Source organism: Aythya fuligula, chromosome 3, assembly GCF_009819795.1.
Source record: "Aythya fuligula isolate bAytFul2 chromosome 3, bAytFul2.pri, whole genome shotgun sequence".
NCBI lineage: Eukaryota > Metazoa > Chordata > Aves > Anseriformes > Anatidae > Aythya > Aythya fuligula.
Window position 1 is genome coordinate 4,136,032 of NC_045561.1, and position 22,904 is coordinate 4,158,935.

The following is a 22,904-nucleotide window of genomic DNA, read 5'->3' on the forward strand; positions in this document are numbered from 1 at the left end:
TGCTATCATCCCATGTCTCCACCTCCACAGGCAAGTTGTGGTCCTGCTTCCTCCCTTGCACCAGAAGCAGCATTCAGGAGCCCTCACGCTCCCAGTTAGGAGACTGCCCTAGCTCAACACCAGCTTGGCAGTGGACTCCCCAGAGAGGAGAAGAGTCATAACAACCTGGATTAGACCAGTTTTTATGGAATTATTTTATGAGGGTATAGCTTACATGGAAAGAATCTTATCTGTATAAGGTACCAAATTTCACTTGGGAATACTGGAAAAACGCTTCATCCACCTCCATCCTTCCAATCTATTCTCTCTCCTCTACTTACCTCAGTGTTTCTGACTGCATAATAGGACAGTTGGCCTGATTTATCTAGCCAAAGTTAACACGGCAAGGACTTTAACTTACATAAACTGCACGCATGGTGAGTGAAAAGCTACTTAAGCACATTTCAAATAAACAAAAATTATTTGTAAAGGAAAAGTGACAAGATTGTCCCTTTCCAATGAAAAAGGGCACTTACAAAAAAATATGACCAATGGAATACATAAGCAGCTGTTAAATATATGAACGGATACGAGTAGAAAACAAATAGGAAGCTGTAATAGCAAAACCTATACTAAGCCTATAACTTCTTTTCACCAGACATAAATATTTAGACTATTACATTTTAGAAGCCTAACAAGCATATGGTCTCCTATAAGTGGTTTTTAAGGCACAAAACACCGCTATTGACTTAGTGAGTAAGACGAAAATACAAAATCTACAGATTAGAAAACATGAAAATGCACTATCCGTACATTTATATTTATAATATACATCTCCACAAAGTCAGTAACAACCTCTAACAGACTGGGAATGCTCAAGCACAGCCTCATTTATGCTGTAAAGAAGTTCTACTCTTCTAAAACAAATCAACAATTAAAAACGAAGAAAATACAACAACAACAACAAAACACCCTACACCACTCTAAGAAAGTAGACTTCATTTCTCCAATATACGATCTGGATAGCTCGTAGAAATAGAATCACATTCTATGCAGAAAAAAAAAAATACGAAGAAAGAAAAAATTAATCCCATAGTAGAATTACTTCAATAGTTATCAAGCATTTCTATAGCCCAGACTCCATCCAAAGTATTTTAAAGCTATTAGAAGACACATAACAGAGAAAAATGTCTTAAAACAAACTCTACACAAATTTTGCAGAGCCTAAAAACATAAAAGGCTTCAGTTACTGCTTCAAATGACATTGCAGAAACCAAGTAGGTACAACACAAGAGTTACATATTTAAAAAAGTTCTAGATAGCCGGCTAATAAAGAACAGAAACACTTTGTTTTGTATAAAGGAATACTCACAAGACAGTCACCTCCAACACATTTCCTCAGTTCTGTCCCTCAAGTATCTTTTAAAAGATGATACTACATAGCAAAATTCATAAGCTCAATGAAAATAATAAAATCATTATTAAACTATTGCACTTATAGCACCTTACAACTAATCTTTTCCACAACCTGTATATTACTTATTTTTTCTAGCTTTAACTGCTATAAAAAATTACAAGCTAGCCATCACACTTCACCCATCTTTAATAGCTTTTGCTTCTCAGGCACCAAGCACCCTACCTCTTTCGCAGCATACACGATTTAAGCAATCAAGTTAAGCTTGATTAGTCTCCATTTGTGTTTAACATTACAGTTGCTGCTTCTCTGTAGCACCTGAGGAAAAACTTACGTGCTTGGTGACCTGTTAAGTGTTGTGGGTGATTTAATGAAAGAGGTCCCCTCTCCCTTAATACCCCTCCATCAGAAGGCAAACACAGCTACCAGTGCGCTACTAAAAGCAGGAAGCAGAAACAGATAAAAAGGAGATTGTCTAATTAGCTATCTATACCCAGAAAAAAATAATAAAATAAAATAAGGTGTTTTCCTCACACAGATGCTGTCAGCCAGAGAACAGAAGGCAGCACACAAACAATAGTTTTCCAGATCCAGGGACAACAGTGATGTTATGAGGAACGTGAAATGCGTGAAGTGTTCAAGAAAACCCCAATAAATCTCTGAATGTGTCTGAAAATAAAAAGGGTGGGGCTAGGGAAAAACAAACAAATGAACAACAACAACAACAAAAATTTGCTTGGAAATTTATTTTTTTTGCTTTACCAGGGCAACTTCTTTCAGAAGCATCTGATTTTCGAAGACTGAAATGTCAGTGCAAGTACTGCCATGCAAATATTCAAAAATCCCTACAGAAACAAATCAGGTTTTAACATTTCAGAGCAGGAAGGTCTTTGAGTAGGGTAGATATGGCTCTTCTGGTAAATCTACCTTCGTGTCTGAATACCAAACTTTTGTTACCTTGTGAAAACTCAGGTCAGAAAATTAGTCTGTACTTCTTGAAAGCATTTGAAAAGACGAAAATTGTTTTACTTCAGGAAAGGCACTGTAGGTGATCCTGCGAAGTACAGAAATGCTGGGTTTGCTAATCTCAGAGAACAGCTCTGATATTACAAGGCATCAGAGCTGTTGGAAAGTAATCTTTTTCCAAATGTTCAGTTAAGAATAAAATAATGTTAAAAAATTAACTTTATACGATCTCAAAAATGTGAGTGGGGAAATGACCCTCAAACACCACGGTGCAGGAGAATCCTCTCCAGGATATTTTCACTGCTTCAATACCCAGTTTATACTAGGCAGCCTTACGGACTGCTTTGGTCCAAAATCACACACTGCAATAAATTTACCTCATGAGCCCACAGTTCCCTGTTGCCGCTGTTGGTGATGATGCGTATTAAATCCTCCCAGTATAAGTTAAATTGTCCCGATAGCAGCTTAAGTTTTGATCACTCTTTAACATTTGGGAACTGTACCCCGAACAACACCTGACACCCAGGGCGGGGTGCAGTGCCCGAGCTGTGAGGGAAGACGTTTTTCCCTCAGCCTGACGGCATTTTCACTTCACAGAAAAGCGATTTTCGGGGGCAAGCCTGAGCTGCGCCTCCAGCACTGAACGAGAGCAACCAAGCGCCAGGGGCAGCTCTGCCTTTTCAAGCACTCCTCTCTCCTCAGGTGGCTTTCAGTACGGTGCCACAACAATAACAATTTCCCCGTTTTACGAGGGCGAGGAGCGGCGGCAGGGCTGTGGGGGGGGGTTGGCGGGCAACGGCTCCAACGCCTCAGCCGCCAACGGCCGCCAGGGGGCGCGGAGCCGCCACAGAGGGGGCGTGGCCTGAACCCCCCTCCCCCCCCAGTGGGCGGGCGCCGCGGGGGCCGCCGGGAAGATGGCGGCCGGGCGCGGGCTAGAAGGGAGCGGGGAGCGCGGGACGCGGGGCGGGTGCCATGAAGCAGACGGGCGGGTGGGTGAGGCGGGGCCGCCGGGGAGCGCTGCGCTCGGGGGGGAGGGAAAGCGGCTTAAATAACGGGAATAAGCTGCTGGGGCGTGTTTTGAGGGGCTGCACGGGTTGAGGGTTTTTGTTTTGGTAAAGAAAAACGCAATAAGTGCGGGTGTTTTCGGTTCTGGGCGCGGGAGAGCCGCGGTGTGGTGGGGTTTGTTGTCGTACCCAGCGGCTGCCTGCCAGCTCTGAGGTGTTTGTGGCGCTCTTGTGCGCTGTGTCGGGCTGAAATCCGAAAAGCGCCTTGCTCTGAGTGTCTGTGTCGGTAACGAGGTGCTGCAACTCGCCTACAGGTGTCTGCAGGTTTTTTTTTTTTTTTTTTTTTACCTGAGGCAGTCAGTGCGATAGGGATAGAAAGCATCTTCTGCTGCTTGAGCACTCCTGTCCGGGTGTGTACTGCTGTCAGTTAGTGATGTTTTCTGAAGAAAAAAAAACTTTTTTTGGTCCTGTGCTGTTAGTGGTTGTGAACAGGAGTGCCTGGGGATCCCCTCCTGCTGCAGCGAGGTGTGAGAGCTCAGGGCAGGCAGACCTCCTGGGTGCAAGTGCTGGCACAGCTCTTGGACCTGCAGTAAATGTGAATTTATCGTCTGGCTTCCAGGGTCTGCGGCTTTCTAAACTTGCACATAACCGATAAAACCTGGAGCAGATCGGTTTAAGTTATCTCCTTGTGCAAAATCAGGGTCTATCAGAACAGAAAGATGTTGGAGTGGTTGCCTGTGGTAGACAGAGCAAGAGCTGGGGAAATCTTAAGCTGCAACAGGTTTCTCACCTAAACAGAAGGCTTACAGATGTGTAGGTAGCATGCTATGTATTCTACTTTCTCTTAAGATCCCTTTGTACACATTTGTCAGTCCAGTATACCTGAGAGAGAAAAGTAAAGCAACTTCCTGAAGAAGAAAAAACTCACTTGGGCTTAAATCACCCTTTAAATAAAACTTTTCAAATGCTGTTTCCCCTCAACTTTTAAACTGAGGTTAAACTTGCAGCAGTGTGTGGTTGAAAAGTTTCTACTATAGACTGAAAGAATTTGGTATTAAGAATATTTGATATATCTGAATGGTATTGGGTTTTATGTTGGTCCTTGTAGCAAGAATAGGGGATGAAAGTCAGGTGGTGGCGGCCTTCTGCATGCTGGAAAGCTGCTGCAGGTGTTTTAACTTGGCTGTAGGGTATGCCAAATTATGGAGGAAATATAGGCTTTCTTGTATTTCTTATGAGAGAGGTTTTGTGGGAAAGAAAATAATAATTATCAATACTATCACTTTTAAAATGGAAGCTGACAAAACTTTCTATTTTAGTTTAGAGAATGTAGTAGTAAGAACTTAGTGTGGAAAAAAAGATACGGGGGGAGGAAGAAAACCAGGACAACTAAAAGCTATATCTGTGTTCGAATAAAACTATGCAGAGAGAGTGCTCTGCCTTCCTTCTGTGAAGGAAGCATTTAGAATTTTTTTTTTAAAAGAACTTTTTATGACTTCTTTAAATCAGCTGTTGAAATTGTTTAAGTCTTTCCTAATCCTATTCCAACCACAATGGGTCGGACACCTTGATGTTTTAAGCACTTCTTGACTGATTTAGCTGAACTTGTACTGCAAGTGTCTTAAATTCAGAAGCGGCATTTTCTTCTCATTTATGTCAATGATGGGTAAAAGAGAAATTGATCTGGAAACCTGTTAGCTGAAGAGTGTTACCCAATTATTTTTTTATGCTTTTGTAGAGTCTTGACTATTTTATTTTCTTCCACAGTACCTCTATGCTGCAGAACCAGCCTCAAAGGCACTATGGAATTACCTCTCCAATTAGCTTGGCTCCTCCTAAGGATATAGATTATATTCACACTCAGAAGCTAGTTGAAGCAATGAAACCATTTGGGGTATTTGAGGATGAAGAAGAACTGAATCACAGGTATAATAAAACTAATTTGTTAATCTTTCTTAAATTTGAGGACAAATGTAATGTGAGTTTTCTTTACAGGCTGGTTGTTCTTGGTAAACTGAATAACTTGGTCAAAGAATGGATTTCAGAACTTGGTGAGAGCAAGGTAAGGATTTCTTGTAATACTCTTATCAAAAGAGCTGAAGTCTTTTCACTTCTTTTGAAGGCCACACCACTAGGACTTACGCTAAAGTTCAACTTCTAACCTTCCTCTTAAATATCAAGCAGGACTGTAGTAACTGCCACTGAAATATGGTATGAAAGATTTTTCATATGTTTCTTGAAGTCTTTGGGACAGTGCATAAAGTTAAGAAGTGGTTGTGTCAGTTGACTGTTGCAGTTAAGAGAGAAGTAATTTATTGTGGGGTCAGATGGTAAATGGGCACTGATTATGCCCCAAGCAGCTTACAGCACTCATCTAATTTGAATTTATGCTAGACTTGCCTATTGTATAGCTCCTGAATTCTATTGATTTATGTACATCTGCAGGGAAGCCTAATAAGTTGTAATTTGTCTAAATTAATGAAAGGACTGCTGCATTGCTTATACTTTTTGGAGTTGTAAGGGCTCACTTTAAGAAACAAGTCTGTTAGACTAACAACTCTGTGTGGGAGTGAGAAAACATGTTTAAGGAGGCTGCTTCTGTCTTTCTAAGTAATTTGTGTTAATTAAGCCTGCATGTGGGTCAGTATGTATCATATTCTAAAGTGAACTCTTTCTCTGCCCACAGAATCTTCCCCCTTCAGTCGTAGCAGATGTTGGTGGCAAAATATTTACATTTGGTTCTTACAGGCTTGGAGTACACACCAAAGGTAGGGCTTTAGTTATCTGGTCGTAGTTGTAATTTTTGAAAGTGACTTCCAACAATAACAGAAGAAATGGAATCTCTCTGCAGGTGCTGACATAGATGCTCTTTGCGTTGCTCCTAGACACGTGGAAAGATCAGATTTCTTTCAGTCACTCATTGAAAAACTAAAGCATCAAGAAGAAATAAAAAATCTAAGAGTAAGCAAGTTCTCTCCTTCATACACTGACTTCTACAAATAAGAATATTCATGTTCACAATTTCCACTACTAACGAATGCCTTATAAGCCAAAGATAATAAAAAAACATTCAGATCCATTTTTAAAATACTTTCTGTAGTATGAAAATGTTGAAGTCAAGGTTTTGGTTCCTCTTCCTGATGACTATACATCGTAGGAATCTTTGTGGTATACTTGTCTTCTGCCCTACCCATGGTTTGGGAATGAGTCAGCTGTAGCAAAAAATGGGGCTCTGTACCTAAGAGCTTTGCTTGAGTTTTGGATATAGTAAGGGGCTAAGAAGTGAAGTTAATGCCTACATGCAGGAAGAAGGGGCAATCAAAAAATTAAGGCAGATGAATGTGACAAAGAAAGTCTTCTGTCAGTACATGTGCCATGGAGTTCATCTGGATATACTTCAGGACCTCTAAGTTGTTTGCCTCTAGTCCTGTTCTTGGTACTTTGCTTGAGCCTTAGCATTGGTGATGCATTCTGACAGCTTTATCTAATGTTGTATGTTCACTGCATGGCTCCTGCTAAGTTCATCTGCTTTATAAAATCACCTTCAGGATGTTTCATGTCTGTCTTGCATGTAAAAATGAACTCTTGACCTCTCAACTTCTGCTCAGTAAACAGGGATAATGCAGTTTTCCTTATGAGGGGAAAAAAAAAGGAAGATAAACCTTCAGGGCTCTAGTGGAATAGTATCTCAAGTGTCTAGAGAAGGCTCGATACCTTGCTGTGCATCTTCTACAGGAGATAGACAATGTTCAGGCTTGTTTGTGTGACTAATCAAGATGAACTGTAATGTTCAATCACAGTACCGTGATACTTAACCGAAAGCTGTAAAAAACCCTTCCTTTTTCAAGATGGCTGTTTGCTTTAAAATATTTAGCAAGTAATATTACAGGGCTACTAGAACAGCCATTTAGCATTCATTGTTGCCAGAGTTAAATCTCTGACATCCTCTCACCTTCTGCTAGTGCTTCACTCGTTTTGTGGGTGATTCCTGGCACTATCTCCAAGGAGTCCATGTTTCTTTGAGAGCTGCAATGAGATGTGAAGCATCTTGAGGTAATTAGTCTGAGAAGAGATGAGTGTGTGAACCCTTCAGAAAAGGTGGAGTGGATAGAGGCAGTTACTTTCTTCCTTAGCTTAGCAAGGTGTGCTCTAGTGCTAGTTTTTGGCCTCTGCTGGAGGCCTGCAGTCACATGGCCTCTTGCTGAACAGAGGCTAGTTTGCTTTGCCCCGATACCTTCCCTTCAGGATGTCAGATGCTCTTTTTTTTTCTTACATAAGAATTAAAGAAGGTGTGGGATATTTTATTAGACTTGCTTTCAAGTTAATTGCTCCAATTTCAGGATGCCTGAATTGCTTATCCCTATGTGGTCAGATAGGGCTGCTGCATTTAATAACTGTGTGCAGTCTGAGTCTTAAGCATAGGGGAGAAAGACTTTGTTCCTGTAGGACCAGACAGTCAGCACTTGGAATGGTTATCCTGTAGCAGTTCCTTCTAGAAACCTGAGCTGGAAACTGTAACAGTCCTGTGTTCACATGAAGTTTGAGGGCTGTATTTGTTTATCCCTGACTACCATTAAAAACACAAAAGGGAAAAGTGAGCTGTAAGCTTTTCAATATGTATTGAACATACAGACTTTCCTTGGGAAAATGTAACGGTTTGATTCAACTCAGGCCAGTCCTCATAGATGGGAAAGAAGTTCTGATGTGTCTATGACCTGCTGCTTCAAGTTTGGGAGGCAAACTACACAGTATAGCCTTCCTTCTGTCTAAGCTACAGGACTGGAGAAGTGTTCCCCTAGCCTAGTCTTCTGGCAGACACAGTGAAGGACTTCATTTGTATAGCTAATGAGGCTAAACTACTTTTTAAAGTTTGTTTTGATACCATATTTTTACTATGCTACCTGCATCTTACATAGTTTTGTCGATTCAGAAGCACTTCAGTCTTGATATTGCATAGCTCAGCAGTATAATCGTTGTGTTTTATTGTAGTCTAAGGGAAATGTGAAAGTAGCAAAAAGGCACTTTCATATAGTTATCCTCTCCGTTACAGGCAGTAGAAGATGCCTACGTCCCAGTTGTCAAGTTTGAGTTTGATGGCATTGAGGTAAGAATTTCATTTTAAGCATGGTTTATCTTTCTTGCTTTGCAGTGGTATAATTTAGCAGTCACAGGTCCCTGGAAATCTTACAAGGCTTCTGGTACCTTAAAGTGTTTAAGAAGCTGTAATTGAACAACCCTACACAACCCAGAACAAGACTGCAGTAGGATTGGAGCTTATGGGGAGCTAAGTCCCTAGGAAGCCCGGCACACGTGGGAATGTCAAGGACATCTTTCTCTAAAGCTGTGCTGTAGACTAAGGTAGCCTACTTGAATAGCATGTATTTCACAAGGATTGTGCAGACTGGGAATAAAGGTAAAATCTTTGTTAATTCTTATTGGCTCTGACAAGCTCATTTTCCACAAAGGGCTGTGTGTAGTGTGTATCACTGTATGAGTTGTGGGTGGACAAAACATTGTGTTGCAAATCAGAAAGGAAGCGATCATGAAACAAATGTGATAAGAAAAAAAAAACTCATTTGATTTCTGCCTAGGCTCTTCAGCTGCAGGAATCCTTGTATCTTGAATAAGCCTTCTCCTATGAATGAAGAGCTGTGGGTTGTAGTATCCAAGCAAGTTACTGCTTGGTAGTTGCTGTGATGAAGACACTCAGCAGCCTTTTTCTGGTGTTTATAATGTAAAGACATTGTCAGGATAATTTTCTTACCCCAGACTGTACTGGAAAAAAAAAAAAACATTTCAGGATCAAAAGGGCTTACCATGTAAAGAAAAAGCCTGTTGCTGTAGTTGAAGTGAGTGAATTTAAGCTTAGTTATGGAGTTAGGATGCAACTTCTTTTTAATGTTGAAAAGACACTCTAAATTTACAGTTGCCATTGGAAAAGGAAGTTTTCTATTGGTTTAAAAAGAAAGATGATGCTCTGTAGGTTTTGTAAATAAAAATACGGAACTTCTGGCAATTGAATTTCTGGGCAAGTTTTTGGAGGTGCACCTATGCTATGTGATTCTAAACATGAACATTCACCCCTTCTGTAGATAGTACTTGTTCTCTCCCACTAGCAGGCTGTTTGCGAACTATGGTATGCTAACTCATGCTTCTTTACTCTAAGATTGATCTTGTGTTCGCAAGACTGTCTATGCAAACCATTTCTGATAATCTGGATCTAAGAGATGACTCCAGTCTAAGAAGCCTGGATATAAGATGCATAAGGAGCTTAAATGGTAAGCGTGTTTACACATTTAAAAAGAAAACGTTACTGAAGCTGATAGTGAATGCACGTTACACAGTCCAACTTTCTGCACAAGATGCACAACCAGTCTTCTGTATGCTTAAGACCTGAGGAGGTGACATTTAATGTTTCTGTGAATAGTGATTAGATAGGCCTGTATTTCCCATTCCTTTCAACAGTGTGTGTTGTTGCAGTTTACCACAGAACTCTCTTCGTGTGAATAAGTGGAAAACTTGATAGAGAAGGGAGTGCTGTAATTCAGAAATAAAGGTGTTTAGAATATTCAAATCCTAATGTGCTCTGTTTAACACCAGCTGTTGTAATTGTGCCTGACTGTTGTAAGAAATCTAGCTTTCAGAATCCGTGTAGAAAAGCCTTATTAAGATGTGTTGGCTGTAGCCTGGCTATGAGAAAGTGGTTGAGTACATCTATTACTGGAGATAATACTGAATATTGTGGGTAATCAAGGTAATGCAAAGCAAGTCATCTAAGGTAGTTTTTTGTGGATTTGAATGTTAAATTGTAAACTATTGATCCAGTAGAGCATACAACTGGCTTGTACATGTTACAGCAAACCTTTATACTTAAACCTTTTCTACAGGCTGCAGAGTTACTGATGAAATACTACATCTAGTGCCAAATCAGGAGAACTTCCGGCTCACACTCCGCGCGATTAAACTGTGGGCAAAACGTGAGTGGTGTCATTGTTCGTGATCTTTAAACATTTCAGAGGCATTTCATGATGAAAAATAAGTTTCTAAGACTATTGGAAGCACTTCCAGTTTTGGATAGTTCTTCGGATGTCTGGGTAATAGGCTTAGCTTTTTAACTTGTTTTAAATCTAAAGGTGCTGTGTTGCTGATCAGGAACATGACGACAAATGATAAAAATGCCAGGTTAAGCCATAAAATCTTGGTGTCTATTGAATGGGGAAATAACATATGGGAATGTAGCTATGGCAAGTGCTAGAACAATGGCAGAACTTCCTTCTGAAGCGACAGCTGTAGCAGTACAGGTGGATTTCAGAGTAGCAGTATTTTGGGAAATGGTGTAGTAAATCAGTGATGTACATTTGAAGGATGTGGCTTTTTGAAAGAATACTAACTAGGAAGTATCCATTCCAGGGCGTGGTATTTACTCCAATATGCTGGGATTTCTTGGTGGTGTTTCCTGGGCAATGCTAGTAGCAAGAACATGTCAGCTCTATCCAAATGCATTGGCATCTACTCTTGTGAACAAGTTCTTCTTGGTTTTCTCAAAATGGTAAGAGCTATTGTTGTATGACAATTTCAATCTGTATAGAGTAGTAACACTTAAGGCTACTTCTTTAAAAATGTGTTTCAACATTGAGTCCTAGTCTGAATTACGTGACTGAGTCTTAAAATACAGTTGTTAGTTAATGGCTTGTCTTTTATAGGGAATGGCCAAATCCTGTTTTGCTGAAACAACCTGAAGAGAGTAATCTTAACTTACCAGTATGGGACCCTAGGGTATGTAGACATTAAACTCAGGAGCCTTTAAACTTTCTTCTAGGTTAAACTGATACTAAGCAGAACTGTTTTAACGTTGTAGGTCAACCCAGCAGACAGATATCATGTAATGCCCATCATCACCCCAGCCTATCCACAGCAGAACTCTACATACAACGTATCTACATCAACACGAGCTGTAATGGTAGAGGAGTTCAAACATGGTAATATAGCTTTCTGTGCTTATTAACTGATGAAAAGGTATGCTTGCTATATGAAACTGCATTGGTTATATTCTGTGAGGTGTCCTGCTCCATTAGGCATAATGGATCTCTGAGAAATAGGCCACTTGTAAGCAACATGGACCAGTTTTACCACAGATTATCATAGCACATATGTGCTGTGTCAAGTGAACTCATGCTTTCTCCTCTCTTAGTGTTCAGGACTTATCTTGCAGAGTTTATATTGTGCGGTGATACTTTTTTTTTTGAATTTATTTAAAAATAATTTTTTTCAACTCTAGGTCTTGCAGTAACAAATGAGATTCTTCAAGGGAAGTTAGACTGGCCAAAGCTCCTTGAGCCACCAAACTTCTTTCAGAAGTACAAGTATGTATGCAATCTGTGTTTTCTGAACTTGGAATGGTTTGTGTACTGGGTGGCATACTGAGTTCTAACTGTAAATAGAAGATGACATTAATGTTTGTGTTGCTGAAAAATTAAGCGGAGTTACCTTTGGGTAAGGGTGAGCGCAGGGGAGATACAGGAAACTGTTAGGCCCTTTACAGTCTTCATGAGGGGAAAAAATGAACTGCAGCATTTTGAATGTTGCAGAATGTGATTCTAAAATATACTCTTTTTTTTTTCAGTTAATACTGTGCTGAATACAGGACATAGTCTGTCTTTAGTAGAAATTATGTTCTAGATATTTAAGGCAGCTTTGGCTTTGCTTAAAGGAATAACATCCTGAGCTATTACATTTCCATTTTCTTCTAGACATTATATTGTACTGACTGCTAGTGCCTATACTGAAGAGCATCACTTAGAATGGTAAGACTTTACCAAAGTCTCCAAACTTCTTTTTGAGCATGTACCTTCGATACATGTATGTGTATAACTTGTCACACGTTACTGAAGCTTCAATATTTCTTTCCTGCATATTAATGAATTGTATTGTGCACACACCCCACTCTGTAGACCAGTGCTCTGTAGCCTGAAAAGACTTGGTTTTATAACTTGTTTCTTGGATGTAATATCTAATTTGGAACAAAATTGTACTTGGTGCTGAGTTGCTCTAGGTAGGTAAGTAGGCTCTGAAATTAGCTGCCTTTCTCCAGTGAAGTAAAACCAGGCTGTTATATTTGAGAGAAATCCTGTGCTCAGTGCAGACCATCTGAATGCTGATAAATAGTATTTCCTGAGTTTTAAGTTATTAGTGTTCTTACCTCTTCTGTTTAGTGCTGAAAAATAAATTGGCACTTTGGTATGGCCAATAGTGGATAGGTTAATGGCTGCAGTGGTGATCAGTTTTTACAAAACTATGAGAACAACCTCAATTATAATTAGAGGAATTCACTACTTATGATGAGATGTTTGTAACTGTCTCAGGGGAGATATGTCAATATAACTTGTTTGACCTATGTGAATGTGCTGAATAATTGTATGAATGCTGAAGCAAGGGGAAGTAGTAAGCAATTCAAGTACTGTAACGTGCATTTTTGTTTTTAGCTTTGCAGTGATATTCTGTTAAAGATGTTATATTTCTAAACGTTGCTAGTAGATGATTTCTTCTGAGCTTTCTGACTTTTTCCTTTAAATTGTATCACCTACAGCTTGATGTTAATCAATCAGGTGTGCAACAAGGATTTATAGGCAAATGGCTTAAAGAATGATTTCTAGTAGAACAAAGTTTTTCATGTATCTCACAAAGATGAGGAAAGTTCTGACTCCAGTAGAAGCAGGCTTTTGTCATGACAGAAATGGAGGCAAATGGGGCTTGGTTGTACAGCTGTGAGAACTAAAAAGCAAAAGATAGTTTGTATGTCATAAGGCCACATTTACTTCACCAGCTCTTGGATGGATTTGAAAGTAGATAGCACATCTCTTACCTGTCTAAGATAACTTTAAAAGCAGTTAAAAGTCTTTGTTATTTAGAGCTATCTGTGGTGTTAGCTAAAATGGCACTACTTTCTTGAAATGAAAAGCCTTCATCATGGTTCTTGTAGCTTGGTAAATTTGTAATAAAGTTAAGGTGACCAGAATATTTCACAGAAATCACAGAATTTCTAGGTTGGAAGAGACCTCAAGATCATTGAGCCCAACCTCTGACCTAACGCTAACAGTCCCCACTAAACCATATCCCTAAGCTCTACATCTAAACGTCTTTTGAAGACTTCAAGGGATGGTGACTCCACCACTTCCCTGGGCAGCCTGTTCCAATGCCTCACAACCCTTTCAGTAAAGAAGTTAAAGGAATTGTGTTAAAGGAATTATGTTTTGTTGTTAAAGGAATTATGTTTTCAGTTCAGTTCTGGTTGGAGAGTAGTAAACTCCTTCCACTGATCAATCTGTAAGGAGAACTGCGTCTTTACCCAGCTATGATCAAGCAGTTGTCCTTGAGGTTTTTTCCTGAATCTATGATTGTTTTTTCTACTTTGAAATGCAGCTGGAGTTGCAGGGGTATACTACTTGTACTCTCACAATTCAGATTAAACATATAATACATGTTGAAGATAAGAACAAATTAGATAAACTTAAGTAACTCAGTCTTTGGAAACTCAAAAGCTCAAATATTACTGGAACCATCTCAAGCTGCAGTGTGGTATAAAATCTATCTGTTAAGATGAATGAAAGTTCCTCTTCGGTTAGCATTTTTGTACTAGCATTACATAAAAGGTATATAACTATTGTGGGGAATACAGTAAAAACAAATATTTCCTGTTCTTAGGGTTGGCCTTGTCGAATCTAAAATTCGTGTGCTGGTTGGAAACCTGGAGAGAAATGAGTTTATAAATATTGCACATGTAAATCCCCAGTCTTTTCCTGGCAACCAAGAACACCGTAAACAGTGAGTTTTGTTACTCTACTTAAATATGGCTGGGCAAATGTATTTAACTTGTTAGATAACCTGAGATTAATATAAACATGTTCTGTTATATACCTATGGTTCTGTGGACACGAGTTGCTCAATTCTTTCTGGAGGCTCTTGGGTACTCAAATGTGTGTTATCAGCATAATCCGATAAATATGTTAACCTGTCTTTTTTTTTTTTAGGGGTGGCTATGTGTCAATGTGGTTTCTTGGAATCGTATTTAGGAAAGTGGAAAGTGCAGAAAGTGTTAACATTGATTTAACATATGATATACAGTCATTCACAGATACAGGTAAGCCTATGTTTGTGTTTTGCTCTAGTCTTGTAGTGTTTGGTTTTGATTCTACTGGAAAAGTTGCTTCATTAAGTGAAATGTTTACCTAGAGAACAAGGTGAAGAATAAAGCCTTCCTGTTCTGACACTTCAGTGAAGTCCTTCTTGGAGCGAGTGTGTGCTGCATTCATACTAAGTGAGGAAATCTTTCAAAGTTTACTGAAAGAATAGACAGCAAATACAACGAAAGCAGGGCTGGATTGCAATATTCAACAAGGAGGAGGCACAGCTAGTGTAAGCCTAACACTTCCACTGTTTTAGTGGATGAGCAAAGATGTCCCTTTTGATATAGGCACATAGTAAGCATGAATATAGTCAGGTGAAATAGCTGTTCATATCATACTGAACACCTTCTGGAAGGAACTGCATTTCATGAAATGGACAGTCAAATGAGGAGTCTGTAGGTGTTCGCTTACTGGGAATAGCTACATGTGTCGGAGTTGTCGGCAGAAAGTGGGAGTTACTGGTAGCAGGTTCTAAACCAACTTGTTAGTTCACTGTATTTTTCCGAAATAAGTTCGTGTATGATAATCGAGGGATCTTTAATCCAGTGAGTTGCTGCACTGCAATTACAGGCGGTCTTGCATGTAAATCTTTGTGTTCATCTTCCATTTCTGCTTTTTTGGTACATGTAGAAGAAGTATTATTGGAAGTGTTGTCAGGTAATGCTAGATTAAAGGGGTTGTAGAGGGAGGACTCACTTGAAGTCGTAGGTCTTACTCTGCCATTGTCTATTTTCTTACTCCCAACCTGACTGTTCACGTGCCTTTCAGAAATGCATGTGTGCTGTCAGGCTCATGACTAGCTGTCAAATAATAAAGTGAGGTTGCTTTTCTGAAGTGACAAGTGCGTTAGAACAAAGAACTTTAAACAGTGGACTCCCTTAAGCATTTTCTTGTACTTATGGGGAGTTTATCCATAGTACCAGCATGGGCTGTGATGTCTTGCTCAGTTCTCCACTTAAAAATGCAGTAAAAACCTGACCACCTTTTTTTGGCTTGTGCTTTCTGGTATGAAAGGCATGGAAGACTAACAAAACTCTTGTCTGACTGTCAAACCAAGTGAGACGGCTTCCTCAGACTTGTAGGAAACAAACATCTGTATAGTTAACCCACTAGACATGATGCACTGTTATACCTTAATTTATTGCTTCAGGCATCTCACAATGTTTCAATGTTGTGGCAAATATCAACAAGGCTTACATGCTACCAAGAGCCAGGCTAGAACTGAGGTTTACTGTTTTATTTCTATGTAAGAACTTGATTGAGGTAGCTGTGCTCTTCTTTTTAGTAAACCTAGTAAAGCACAGCTGATAGTATGCTTCCTCTGGCAGAGGGTTTGGATTAGACTGAACAGGAAAGGTATTTCTTGGGAGGCGTGAGGCCCTTTTGGCAAATTTGGGAGTGACCAGTTGTGAGCAAGAAAGATTTCATCAAATGCCTTTTCTCTGAGAGTACCTTTAGAGGACAAAGGTTAACTTGAAGCTGTTGGGCTGAAGGTCATAAGCCTTCCAAGCAGTGAGCCTTTTCTTAAGTCAGCTCCCTTTTGCCTGAGAACATGATTGGATTTTCTCTGAAACAGCAGTTCATATTGTTATAAATATTCATTTGTGCCTTATTCACTCTTATTTCTCCTTTAGAAATACTTCAAGCCACCTCGTGGCTATGTCCTTCCTTTGATTCCTACTCTATTAATAAGCTGACTTCCTACTTCTGCTCATGATTGGGCTGTTAAATAAGCTTGTTGAAATGCGACTTAATTCCTTAGTAACTTCTGTGCTAGTATAACACTAACACGCATAAAAGGCTATTTGTAGGCAGTGAAGGAAAACTTGCTGAAATTGTTGAGATTCTGTTAAGTCAGATGTCCCTAAAAATCCAATCTTTATTTTCTGTAGTAGATAGAATTTTAACACCTGAACTACTGAGAAGTGGTGTGGTGTTACTGAACTGCTGTGTCGAAGAAACAATTGCCACCATAAATATCAGACAAACCAGCCTGAATCTTGACTGAGGGGTTTGGTCTCTGAGCTGTGCACAGTGGGGTTGTTTCAGAAATTCAACTAGATCTTCTCTCAGTTCTCAACCAGAATGGCTAGTGAATATTATCTCCCCTAAGTTAAAATCAGCTCAGATATCACCTGCACAGTTAGCAAACCACTGCTATTACTGAGTATGTAACAGCTATTTATGTTCAAATCCATATTTATGTATCTGATCTTTACTGGATGGGAAGTAGTATCTCAGCCCACACATCTTGAGACTGCATGTGGAAGCTTGGGTCGTGTTTTATGTGCAGTTACACTAAAAGCTTCTTGCTCTTCATTTGAGCAGAACAGACTTAAAGGCTTGCTGTTTCTAAAGAAATCATATGTAGCTTTAATAATGGGATGTTCGCATTAAGTATTTAAGCTACAACACTAAATTTCATGTTAGTTTACAGGCAGGCTAACAACATCAACATGCTAAAGGAAGGTATGAAGATCGAGGCGGCTCATGTGAAAAGAAAGCATCTCCATTATTTTCTGCCTCCAGAAACCTTAGAGAAAAGAAAGAAGGTATAATAAAAACTTGGCTCTTCTAGACATATTTTTTTCTTGCTTACTAGTTATTTGAAGACTTAATTTTCTAAACTGTTGTTTCAGCAAAGCATGCCAGATACTAGTCAAAATGCTAGTGGGCTTCAGTGTAAAAGGGCCTCTTCAGATGGAAGCTTGGACAGTTCCAGAGAGACAGACTCCAGAACACCATGTAATTCCCCTTCGTTAAGTAGGATATCTAAATTGGACACGTCTACAGCAGAGATGGAAAGGTTAGCACCATAACCTTAAAACTGGAGATGCTGTTGTTAACTGACTTGCAATGTGTATGAGGTCTAGGATTTCTTGTTCAAGTCTATGTAGACTGGAAGTATGTGGAATGCCGTAAAGGCTTTGGGAATAAAACTAACACCTCCTTTGTGGGTCTTGGGGGATGGGTTAAAGAAATCCTTGAAAAATTAATTGATGTACATGAATGTGTAGAAACAAAGGAGAACTTGGTACCAGAGACTTGGTATGGCTTTGAGCATAAATAACCTTAGGTTAGTGTGCAATTTAGAAGCTGGAGTATTTTATGTGCAGGTAACTGTTCTTTTTTAACAAAAGTGAAGTATGGTTAATGCCAAGCAGTGTCAAGTTTTAATAAAACACTGATCTTGGTCACAGAAATGCCAGAGCTGTTGCTGACTTAGTGGAACTGCATGGGAACTTCGGCAATAAAAATGTATGTCTCTTTCCTGGGAAGTCTTTGTTCATAAGCTACTTCACATGGGAATGTGTAATCTTGAAAATAATAGCCCAGTAGTATCATGTGCAGTAGAGTGCAAAAATAAAATCAGGGCACTTATGGATAGAGGAGCAGACATTTGTTAAAAGCAGCAAGGAGTGTTGCATATACTAGGTTGGAAGGCAGTATCAGTATATGGAGACTCACTGAAGAAAATACTTGAGTTTAAATCTGCATTCTGCAATTCAGCAAATTGATATGCTAGATTGCCAGTGAGTGTCTGTGCTGTTTAGTGGAGTGTGACAAGGAGCTAAGAAGGAAGACCATTCTGTGTGTGTGAACTTCCCAGAACTGGTGTACGCTATTGGGCTAGCATTTTCTAACTTAAACATTGTAAAATCTGCCTTTTACAGAAGTGCTGTGATTCAGAGAACTAGTGGTGCTAAAAACAGAGAGAAGACGAATCATGTAGCTGGGCCACCAGTGTCTAAGGAGATTTCCATTCCAGTTATTGGTTCAAGTATGTGTTTAAGTGGTAGGTAGAATGCAGTCCTTAACTTCATGGCTGAGCTCTAAAAGCTTGATATCTCCTACAGAAATGGAGGCTGCAGTTGCAGTAAGACCATCAGGATCTCCAGCTGGCTGCACTGTTCCTGCAGTAATAGAACATAACGTGATTTCTCAACTTAGGACACGTGTTGTCCAAGGACAGCATGAACTAAGTGGAACTCAAATTACAAATTTGAAGAGTACTGTACCTAAACGACCTCATTCACCGACATCAGAAGAATACCCTAAGAGACCAAAGGACAGACAAAAGGTAGGGAAGCAGGGCTAGGCTGTGGAGGGTTTAAAGTGGTATCTATTTATACGGAATTAGTGAAATGACTAAATGACAGATAACAAGTGTGTGTATATATCTATAAATTCTCAAATTATATATAAACATTCCCCCCAAAACTGGTAACAAATATGTATATATACATTCCCGAAAGAGTTGGGAATCTAAATTTAAACATAATGATAGTTTTACTAGGATATAGGTATGAAAAACTGTGCACTACCCATACATTAAATTCAAGACAGTTTCTTCAAGATGTGACACTGTTTTTAGTCTTGTGACTGAATATCTAAATATTACTATTTGTTTAATGCACTGGCCACTTATCAGAGGAAATAGCTCACTTTAAATTGGTTTAAGAACTGCTTCTGAAAACATCTTAATTATTTCTAACTAAAGAGGGATATTATCTTACAAATACAAAAACAAGCTAATATTGTTCGAGTAGATGATTTTTGAATGCTCTATAAAATCTCAAATAACTGCTTGTTGTGGTTTGCCCTCCTCTTTGAGGTAGAGGCAAAGAACAATTCAAACTCAATTTTTCCACTTGAAAAGAACCAACTTTCAGAATAATTAACTTGTATTGAATGCTTCAAGTATAGACTTCAATAGATGGTTAGCAAGACTATTCAAGAGACCTGAGATACCTGTTTGGTAATGGTCTCGAAGTGTTATTATAAGAATGGCTGCTAATGCACTTAATGCATTGATTTGAATTTGTATCTGAATATGAAGGTGTAACTTTAGTCTAGAAATGACTTTCAGGCTGTGTATTCTGTTCTTCTAGTTAACTGGCCAGGATTCAGCATTCGAAGGCGGTGGTAATCCAGAAGATGTGCAGAGAAGATCTACAGAACATGTAATTTTTAAATGGTTTTATTCTAATTGGAGTAAATGAAAATCTGAATGGAATGTTCTAGTACCTAGACAACTTCACATAAATACTCTATGCATTTATTGATGTAAACAAAAATATGCTTTTTAGTATAACTCTATTTCATTGTTCGTTTCCCAAATATTACATCCACATATCATGTTACATGCTACCACTAATTCTTTTAATGTCTAGCATCTTGCCATGCCTGAAATCGGTTATTTTTCTAACTGCTTGATTCACTCTTGTAAGTTAAGACTACTGTGAAGACTAAGCATTTGACCTCTCACAGGGAGGATACAGAACTGTATATTTAGTGTAGCTTGTTACTGAAACAAGCTCTTGAGTGTACACCCTCAAATCAAGATATGGTCTTGCTGGTAGAGTAAAGGTTGAAATACCTGAAACATTGCATGCGAGCTCATGTGCTTCAAGAAAAATGTTGATTATTTTTCCTAATCTTAAAGGAGGTGAAAGGTGTTGATGCATGTATGTATTTGGCATTTAGGTATCTTAGCTGCCAAACCTTGCTGTCTCAAGTCATGAATTTGAGAAAACTATGTAATACATCCCTTTGAACTTCTTAGGTTAGCCTTGGAGGAAAACCTGTGCTGTTTCCAGTTGACACATCAAGGTCACAGGTATGCTGCCTTAAATGTCGTCAGTAAAACAAACCTAGAGTTTTTCCCTGCATGTATAAAGTTATTTGTACTATTAACTTCTGTAGAATAGGTCCTGCTAAGTAGGTGGTTAGCCTTCACATATCATGCTTCTACTGAATTAAATGGCTGAACAATGAGCTTCCTGGTTACAAAACTGAAGTCGAAGACTAAAACCTATTGGACTTGAAGGACCCTGTCTCCATTCATTTGAACCTTGATGGTTCATTTCCTAGTTTGCTATTTCCTTATTAAAGGATTGTGTATACTCCTTGCAGACATCTCACAGGGTTCTGAGCTGTAATTACTTTAAACACCTGTATGTTCTTTGCTGTGACAAGATTTGAAGCTTTGAAGTACACAGCTTAAATTCTGGTGTCAGTTGAAATGTTGAAAGAATGAGTTATAAAATTGGAAGTACTGTAGACAGTAGAGGCAGTCTGTGTTCACGGAATCACAGAACTTCTAGGTTAGAAGAGACCTCAAGATCATCGAGTCCAACCTCTGACCTAACACTAGCAAGTCCTCCACTAAACCATATCACTAAGCTAACCCTTAGTTCCTAACCCATCGGTCCAAGAAGGGTGGTAACTTCCTGTATTATGCCATTGAGCAACTTCTTTTCTGTCATGAATTGAGATAATTACTTCCTAAGGACAAAAAGAAGTAAGTGTGCAGAGGGGAAAATGCTCTTACCACTAGTTTTCAAAGGAAATAAGTGGTATGGTGGAAAACACCCTTTTCTGTGAATATTTTGGGCTGTACTGATTTGGTACATAAAGAATGGTGCTATATTCAGCTAGAGAAAGTTTGCTGCTACTTGTGAATTCATGTGTTTAAAACTTCCTTTTTTTATGGCATCTTTTTTGTGTTTTAGAGACTTCCCAGTAAAGAACTACCAGATATTTCATCTCCTGTTCCAACAACTAATATTCGTATTATTAAAAGATCCATCAGACTTACCCTTAACCGGTAACCTTTATCTCTTCAGGTAAAGATACTTATTTGTTTAGTGATTCATATTAGCAATGTGTATTGTTACTAACAAAGAATGGGCTGTTACTGTTGCTGTACTGCAGTGTCAGACAGTTAAATATTTGTTTGTTTTTTGACCTGCAGATGCTGTAGGATACTCCTATTACTGTGTAGCTTTTCCAAGATCATCAAGTGACAAGTCACAGTCTACGAAAATCATGGCCTTTTTTAGTAGTATTAGTTTACGTGTTTTCTTCCTTTGGAACTACTTTGTGTACTCCTTGCAACATCTGTCTTTATTAGTCGTTTTAAAAAGTCTTAATTATCACTAGCTGAAACAGCTTTCTGAAATAGCCACAAAAACAGCTTGTCCTGTAACTTGGATTCAGAATGTATGTAAACAGGGTTAACGAGTCACTACGTCTATATTGTTTTCAAGCATGTAGGAATGTGCTTGTATTCATTTGAGCTTTCCTAGTCGATGTAGATGTGTTTTTCTTATCTTAAATTATCTTCCAGTTTGGCACATATGCTCCTGTGTGTCTGTCACAATGGTGCTCAGCTTCTACAGGCAGTAGCTTTCCACTGTCTAGCACAGCCATGCACTACATAAGTATTGCCTCCCATGGAGGCCCATAAATAACCTAAATACTGAAGAAAATGCAACAGAGGATGCTACTGAGGTATGGAGATGATAGACACATCCCATGCCATCTTACATTTTTTTCTTAAGACTGCTCCAACATGAGACTTGAATTCTGTTTTCACTGGGTAGCTGAGCTAAATGCAGAACATGGAAGTGAAGATGCATCTCAGCATTGCAGCAGCTGAGGCTGTCGTGACACTGCACACCTGTAAACTGCAGTCTTTAAAGCAACTGGCATGTAGAAAGTGGTACTGCGTTTCAGTGAAATCCTGGAAGCTGTTCAAAATGGTTGCTTGAAAACTTGTAGTAGCCTTAAGTCTGGTTCTGTAAACGAACTGATAACACTGCTTACTCAGTAAAGTGCATTAGGGGTTTTGGGGGGTGGAGAGATTCTAATTATGGTAAATATGCTATCTTTTGATTGTAATTTCTTTATAATTGGTGATATTTGTAAATGAAGTTGTCTTTTTCAGAGTATTTTTGTATGTACTGTCGAATACTATCATCCAAAGAAATTTGAAGTCTTCAGTTGTCTTTCCTCCATCTTTTTTAATGTAGATGGGTTCAGATTAAGGAGAAGCAAAACTGAAAATAAAATGGCAAACCAATTGTACAGAGGGATAGGAGCAGGTGGGCACAACTTCCTGCAAAATGTAGTCAACTTGTGTTAATATCGCTACTTTCCTGCTGTTGATGTGTTCAGGCCTTGAATGAATGCCCATGGAATGAATAGTGCAATTTGTAAACTGAACTGACAGCTGCATTCCCAGTTTGCTACTTGAACAACAGATACCCCTGCATTTCTGTAATAAGAAGTTGCTTGGCTTTAACAGCAATTCTGAGTTCATTTTAAGTGTCCGCTTGTAACCTTCTCAACAAGACTTTTAAGGACTTTAAAAGAATAAGGAGAATTTATCTTAAAAACAAAAAATCCTTAGTAGGTGGTAAGGTAAATAGCAAACTAAATAGGAAAGCTAAATAACAAAGTTGTCTTTGTAGTAGTCTACAACTCTGTAATATCAAGCTTTTAAACGAACTATTCCTTTTGAGTATTCCAAGCCTGTTCTGGGCCGTTCTGCTCTTAACCCCTGTGTTAGCA

General features: G+C 39.0%; 1 protein-coding gene across 4 annotated transcripts in view; it reads left to right on the forward strand.

Moving 5' to 3' along the window:
* The first annotated feature begins 3,317 nt into the window (after nucleotides 1-3,317).
* Nucleotides 3,318-22,904, forward strand: part of PAPOLG (poly(A) polymerase gamma) — a 40,135-nt gene continuing 20,548 nt past the window's right edge. For 2 of the 4 annotated variants that reach the window (XM_032183629.1, XM_032183628.1), the window contains exons 1-22: nucleotides 3,318-3,348; nucleotides 5,131-5,289; nucleotides 5,359-5,425; nucleotides 6,050-6,131; nucleotides 6,215-6,324; nucleotides 8,414-8,467; nucleotides 9,530-9,641; nucleotides 10,251-10,340; nucleotides 10,774-10,912; nucleotides 11,067-11,139; nucleotides 11,222-11,342; nucleotides 11,642-11,726; nucleotides 12,114-12,167; nucleotides 14,065-14,184; nucleotides 14,391-14,500; nucleotides 16,977-17,098; nucleotides 17,186-17,352; nucleotides 18,221-18,327; nucleotides 18,404-18,627; nucleotides 19,439-19,510; nucleotides 20,113-20,166; nucleotides 21,062-21,175. In XM_032183629.1, coding sequence (XP_032039520.1) covers nucleotides 3,332-3,348; nucleotides 5,131-5,289; nucleotides 5,359-5,425; nucleotides 6,050-6,131; nucleotides 6,215-6,324; nucleotides 8,414-8,467; nucleotides 9,530-9,641; nucleotides 10,251-10,340; nucleotides 10,774-10,912; nucleotides 11,067-11,139; nucleotides 11,222-11,342; nucleotides 11,642-11,726; nucleotides 12,114-12,167; nucleotides 14,065-14,184; nucleotides 14,391-14,500; nucleotides 16,977-17,098; nucleotides 17,186-17,352; nucleotides 18,221-18,327; nucleotides 18,404-18,627; nucleotides 19,439-19,510; nucleotides 20,113-20,166; nucleotides 21,062-21,160 — 2,238 coding nt within the window. In that variant the 5' untranslated portion in view covers nucleotides 3,318-3,331 and the 3' untranslated portion in view covers nucleotides 21,161-21,175. Of the gene's footprint in view, nucleotides 3,349-5,130; nucleotides 5,290-5,358; nucleotides 5,426-6,049; nucleotides 6,132-6,214; nucleotides 6,325-8,413; nucleotides 8,468-9,529; nucleotides 9,642-10,250; nucleotides 10,341-10,773; nucleotides 10,913-11,066; nucleotides 11,140-11,221; nucleotides 11,343-11,641; nucleotides 11,727-12,113; nucleotides 12,168-14,064; nucleotides 14,185-14,390; nucleotides 14,501-16,976; nucleotides 17,099-17,185; nucleotides 17,353-18,220; nucleotides 18,328-18,403; nucleotides 18,628-19,438; nucleotides 19,511-20,112; nucleotides 20,167-21,061; nucleotides 21,176-21,303; nucleotides 22,376-22,904 lie in introns of those variants that run through there. The other 2 variants (XM_032183627.1, XM_032183630.1) reach the window with 2 other exon arrangements.